Genomic DNA, 5,302 nt, shown 5'->3' with positions numbered 1-5,302 from the left:
TGTCTTTTTTGACCTTTTTTTTTTTTGCTTTTTGTCTAAAACTCTATTTTTTGTTTTCATTTTCTTCCTTATTGAGATTGTATATGCTTTTAATAATGACATGGTGATTAAAACTTAACACACAGATTACCCTCCACGTGCATCGCATGAGTGAAGATAAACTAGTATGAAGAGAAAAGTAGATTCAAAAATCTTTTTAGTGCTTAAGAAATAATATAAATCTTTATAGTTTATACTGCCTCATTAGATCGGGAGCATTCTTCCTTGAAAATTTTGAGATGTACTTCCTACAAAATTTGGGTTCTGTACGGGTTGGGAATGCTAGGTTACTGTGGCCCAATAAGAAGAATGCAAAGTTTTTGGGTGAATCAGAGGAAGTGAAAATTGCTCAACTTATTCATAAATCGTGCAAATGCTGCATGAGATTAATACTCTTTTAACTAATATAGTTATTTGACTAAAAGTTAATAGGCCAATGTTTGTGGATCAAACACAAAGGGATACTATTTAAAAGGGTATTTATCTCCTTTTAAGTAATATTTCAAATATGTAGAAAATCTAATTCAAATTTGCACATATATTAGTGAAAATAGTGAATAACTAGAATTTAATTAATTTAAGAAAGGTACCCAGCCTAATTTACAGGTAGTTCTGTGAGCAAGGATGGCCCGGCCCAATTGTTCGGTTGGTTCCAAGGGAAGCTGGGGAAATGGTGCAAGAACTGCAGTGTCCTTGTCATGAAGCCAGGTTAATTACTCTCTAGTCTTTATTTTATTATGTGTGCGTCAGTCAAATTGTGATCCTTAAGCAGCGGAAAGATAACTAAAAAATAAAAATAAAAGAAAGATAACTAATAACAAGAAGATCCTTTAGAATACATTTATAATGATAATGAATTTGTTAATGGATCAAACTTGGTCCATCCTGGAGTACTCTCGTTTGCAGGGTGACCAAATTTGCTCCATTAAGCCATATAGAGAGTGAAAGTTCTGGTGAACAACATCATGGGCTTAAAAAGATTAAGTGGCAGGAAGTATAAATATGACTTAGTTGCCCTATATAAAGAGAGATCTAACGTTGAAAATCTACTGTTAGATAAAATGGTAAATTAAGTAATTCTTCCACCGAAGTTAGGTACTGGTGGCCAAATACTTTCACCGCCGCCGTCGCCGGTAACGTAAGACATGCATGACAATGGCACCAGACAAAGTCCTCGACTTTTGAGATCTCGTTTTGTCTCTTCATTGTCATCTTGATGATCTTTTAGACCCTGAAATCGTTAATATATATTATTTTGAATGTAGCAATAAAAATGAGGTGATAATAGTACGAAGAAACAGAAGTAGTGTGCCCGCAGTCTCAGCTCTCACCCCTTGCACGGTTTTACAGGACTTGTTGCGTGAGGACTTCATGTATGGAACGCTTAGCGTCTGCATAAAACATACAGATTAGTGCAAATTAAAATCAAAATTCAAGATGAAATAGAATCTTGGCTTTGATGATTATTATGGATACTAAACGCTCATGTTTGATATGATACAAAATTCCACCAAATAAATTATATATATAAATATATGAGAAATAAAAAATTAATTATCAGCTTTCTCCCTTGGGTCTTCGAATCGTAGCTTTTTTTTGTTGAGTTATGATAAAACGTAGGCAGCTTTGAACCCTTTTTTTTCTTTTTAACATACTTCACTTTCAACGAGGTGTGTGACAAAATAAATAAAACTGTGCATGTCCAAATAATCCAATTATGTGGTCGGAATAATGACAATATTAATGTATTATTTTGCATGAATATTTCCTTCGAGACAAAATTCTTTTTCTTTTTTTTTTTTTTTTTTCTTGCTGGGCTCTTCATGCTCAGCAAAGATCACTATTCACTATTATATAAGGGGAGAAAAAGAAGAAATTAGAAGTTAAAGCAAAAAAAAAAAAAAAAAGCCTCATATAATATAAATAAATATAATACTTCTATTCTTCTAATCCCCACAGTGACCTTAAGTAATCATTAACTTGGGTATATAAGGTTAAGGTTCTAGAAGCATGCATATTGTTCGACTCCGATAAGTACCGTAAGCCCTACCCTAATTTAACTGGGGGATCTATATATATAAATACATATATATATATATATGTGTGTGTACGTAATAAATTAAAATGGAAATATTTGAATTGAAAATAATAATTACCTCAACCTGGTTCTGAAGGAATTTGATGTATCCGATAGCCTCCATTAGTACGGAAGCTGTGTCTGTCTGCAATATTCTCCACCATGCAAAAAATTATACAGCCATATAGCAAAGACAATAGGATATTAATTAACGAAACAGACAGTACAAGCTGTCCAACTAACGGAAAAATAGTTTCTTAAACTTCTATTCATTTTCTACCAATCTTCTCCTTGCTTGTTTTTTCCTCTTGATCCTCTTGATAGAGAATTACGCCGAAGAAGAAATCTTAATCTTGAAGCAAATATTAAACGATACTCATGGTGATCATGAAACGCAAACTTTTTTTTTTTTTTTTTTAAGGAAAAAAAAAAGCTCGATCGAGGGATATTTATATACTAATAGAAAATCTATATGTGATAATAATTACCTTGCCAAAGGGGGAGACCAGCTGCTGAAGAGCTGCAATTCTATCTCCTAATTTTTCTTTTCTAACCTGTATAATGTACATAAAACTCCACAATTAACATATAAAATACACACAGAAAAACGTATAAACTGAATTCGAGAATAAGAAAAATGGCACCTTAAAAGGTTGGCATGAAGAAGTTCGTGACTCCAACCGCGGTTTCTTATTTTGGGTACTCGTTTTTGGTTCCATCAAACAGTTGGATCTCTTTGCTTCTGTTATTATTTCACTGTTGAAGGATGATATCTTGGAGATTCATGCAAAGAATAAATACAAATATTTAGCTTCAAATTAAAACCATAAAAAGAAATAGAGATAGAGGAAAAAACGAGTAAGGCGATTCTAAGAGTAAATACAATTGAGAATTTTTACTTGAAGGGAATTGTACAAGTGAGAATTAATAAAAAGAGAGTGAATAAAAAAATTCTGATAAAAAATATGCATATAATATATGTACCGCCAGGCCTAATCTTGTAACAAAAGATAGTTATTTGTAAGAGTTCATGAAAAAATATAAAAAGTTAATAGAAGGTAACAGGAATAAAGATCAACCAATAAGATTAGTCTAAATTTTTTTTTTGTTTTTTCCTTTTCTGGTGTATTGTATTTATCAATCCCTTTCAATTGCATATCAGTAAGTTTAATCAACATATAAATCATTTATAGAAGTCGATGTCTTACCAAACAGATAGGCCAATTAATCAAGTATTGATCACAACAGTAGTATACTAAAAAGAAGAAGAGGATAAATTTATTATTTTTAGTTAATTACCGCTTTACTAAGGCCATATGATGTCCTCTGCTGTTGCTGAATCGAGTCAACTCCAAAATTGCTTAAAGGCTGACCAAAAGTAGTAGTACTAGTCATGTCCGTATTATTACAAAATCTTGCAGAGGCAGCTAAATGATCCAAATTTATACCGGGCTTCAAGTTGATCATGTTCATCCCCATTAAAGAATGTTGGGTACTCAAGTTTGAAATATTTACACTTGGATAAATCTGGCTGAACTGCCCTCTGCAACCCACGGCCAATCCTTCTTTTCCGAAAGTACTAGAACTACTCTGACGATGACCAATATTAGTACTATTAGTTGTATGATCATTGGAGTGGTCAAATTCTGGAGCGTTGATTTGACAGCTAGAGGACAAAGTCTTGACCAAGGGATTTTGACGATTAGTAGGAGTACTAGTACTATTACTACTACAACTGAGATCTCTGAAAATATTATCTTTGTTGTGCTGGTTCTTTATCATGTGGGTTGTCAAGAGAGAGTTTCCATAATCTGCATCGGTACTATTGAAGGGGCTGTTAAGCATTTCTGTGAATTTTGGAAATGACATTTCCGAGAATTCTTCCTTGATTTTCGCAAGCTGGTCATTGTAAGCAGCAAACTGATGACTAGTACTAGACCAGGGAAAGCCCAGGTCCTGAATCAGATTTGAAGTAGTAGTACTAGTGTTGCGAGGAATATGATGATCAGAGACTAGGATATTGTGATGGTGATGGTGATGATCGGTCGTACTTATCTGCCTTGTTGGTGAGTTTGAGACGATTCCATCGGAGTTTGAGTTGGAGTAGTCACCAACATTAGTAACATTACTACTGCATAAACACATTTACCAAAATGACAAAAGTATATAAGCACAAATGTTACTATAATGCAAAGCTTTCTTTTTTTTTTTTACCATGAGGACTGAAAAGAAATATCCTAGCAAAATTGTATGCTGTGTTATTTGTCATCATACATGAAGTGTTGTTTCATTTTATTCCAACAGCAAAGAAAGATATACAGAAGAATTAAATTAACTAACTAGAAGCTAGCTCAACAACCCGGCAAAACTAAAACACGGGATATGATATTTGACAAGAACAGAATACTTGCGCAGAATTCTAGTAGTGAGCACAGTAGCAGGAGTACTTTCTGATTGATTTAACATCAAATCAGAGAACACAAAAGAAAAGATTCCAAAAATGTTCAAAAAGTCAAATTATAAGAAAAACCAAAATATATTCATTTCATTATTGAGGTTAGAAGAGAGAGAGAGAGAGAGAGAGAGAGAGAGAGAGATGGGTGTTAAATGAACTTACAAAGTAGTGGTGGGAGTTGATGAGGACCAATTAGCAAGATTGCTTCCAAATCCATAGCAAGATGGGGCAGCCAAAGGAGCTGGAGACCCAACAAGCTGGTCTGGGAGCTGGAGATTTGCAGACTCCATGATGATTATAATTATAATCTATAATCTTTAAAGCTTGAGAATCCCAAGATGATGAGTACTAGCAAGTTATAAAAATTAAGAGCGTAAGCTATAACTACTATATAGCTTTGGGCTTTGTTTCAGGAATCTCTCTCTCTCTCTCTCTCTCTCTCTCTCTCTCTCTCTCTCCTTCACTGTATTCAAAGAAACAACGGTTGATCAGGTGACTCCCACACTTACTAACATACATACCTTCTCTAACTTTGCTTTTGGCTAATCTAACTTTTTTTTTTTTTTCTGATGATGATCAGTTTCCTCTTTACTCTTTCAAGTTTACATCTTACAATTAAAGTAGCCTTGAAAAGAAAGAAAAGAAAGATATAGAGGAGAGCGTGGGTACTTATTCATCTCTCCATGCCCTCCCTCTCTCTCTTTCTCTCACTTTAATTGTTTATTCTCTCT

At 33.8% G+C, this 5,302-nt stretch overlaps 1 protein-coding gene across 1 annotated transcript; it reads right to left on the bottom strand.

The window, feature by feature from the left end:
- Positions 1–872: 872 nt before the first annotated feature.
- LOC21404763 (transcription factor bHLH110) lies at positions 873–5,302 on the bottom strand. Its single transcript, XM_024174535.1, has 7 exons — positions 4,734–5,302; positions 3,416–4,247; positions 2,761–2,889; positions 2,605–2,670; positions 2,196–2,261; positions 1,371–1,430; positions 873–1,270 (listed from the first exon to the last, which is right to left on the bottom strand). Exons 1-7 carry the CDS (start codon positions 4,859–4,861, stop codon positions 1,109–1,111), a joined length of 1,443 nt encoding a protein of 480 aa, XP_024030303.1. The 5' UTR covers positions 4,862–5,302; the 3' UTR covers positions 873–1,108.

This window comes from Morus notabilis, unplaced genomic scaffold, assembly GCF_000414095.1.
Source record: "Morus notabilis unplaced genomic scaffold, ASM41409v2 Scaffold535, whole genome shotgun sequence".
Lineage (NCBI taxonomy): Eukaryota > Viridiplantae > Streptophyta > Magnoliopsida > Rosales > Moraceae > Morus > Morus notabilis.
This window is presented reverse-complemented; position numbering and strand designations above follow the sequence as displayed.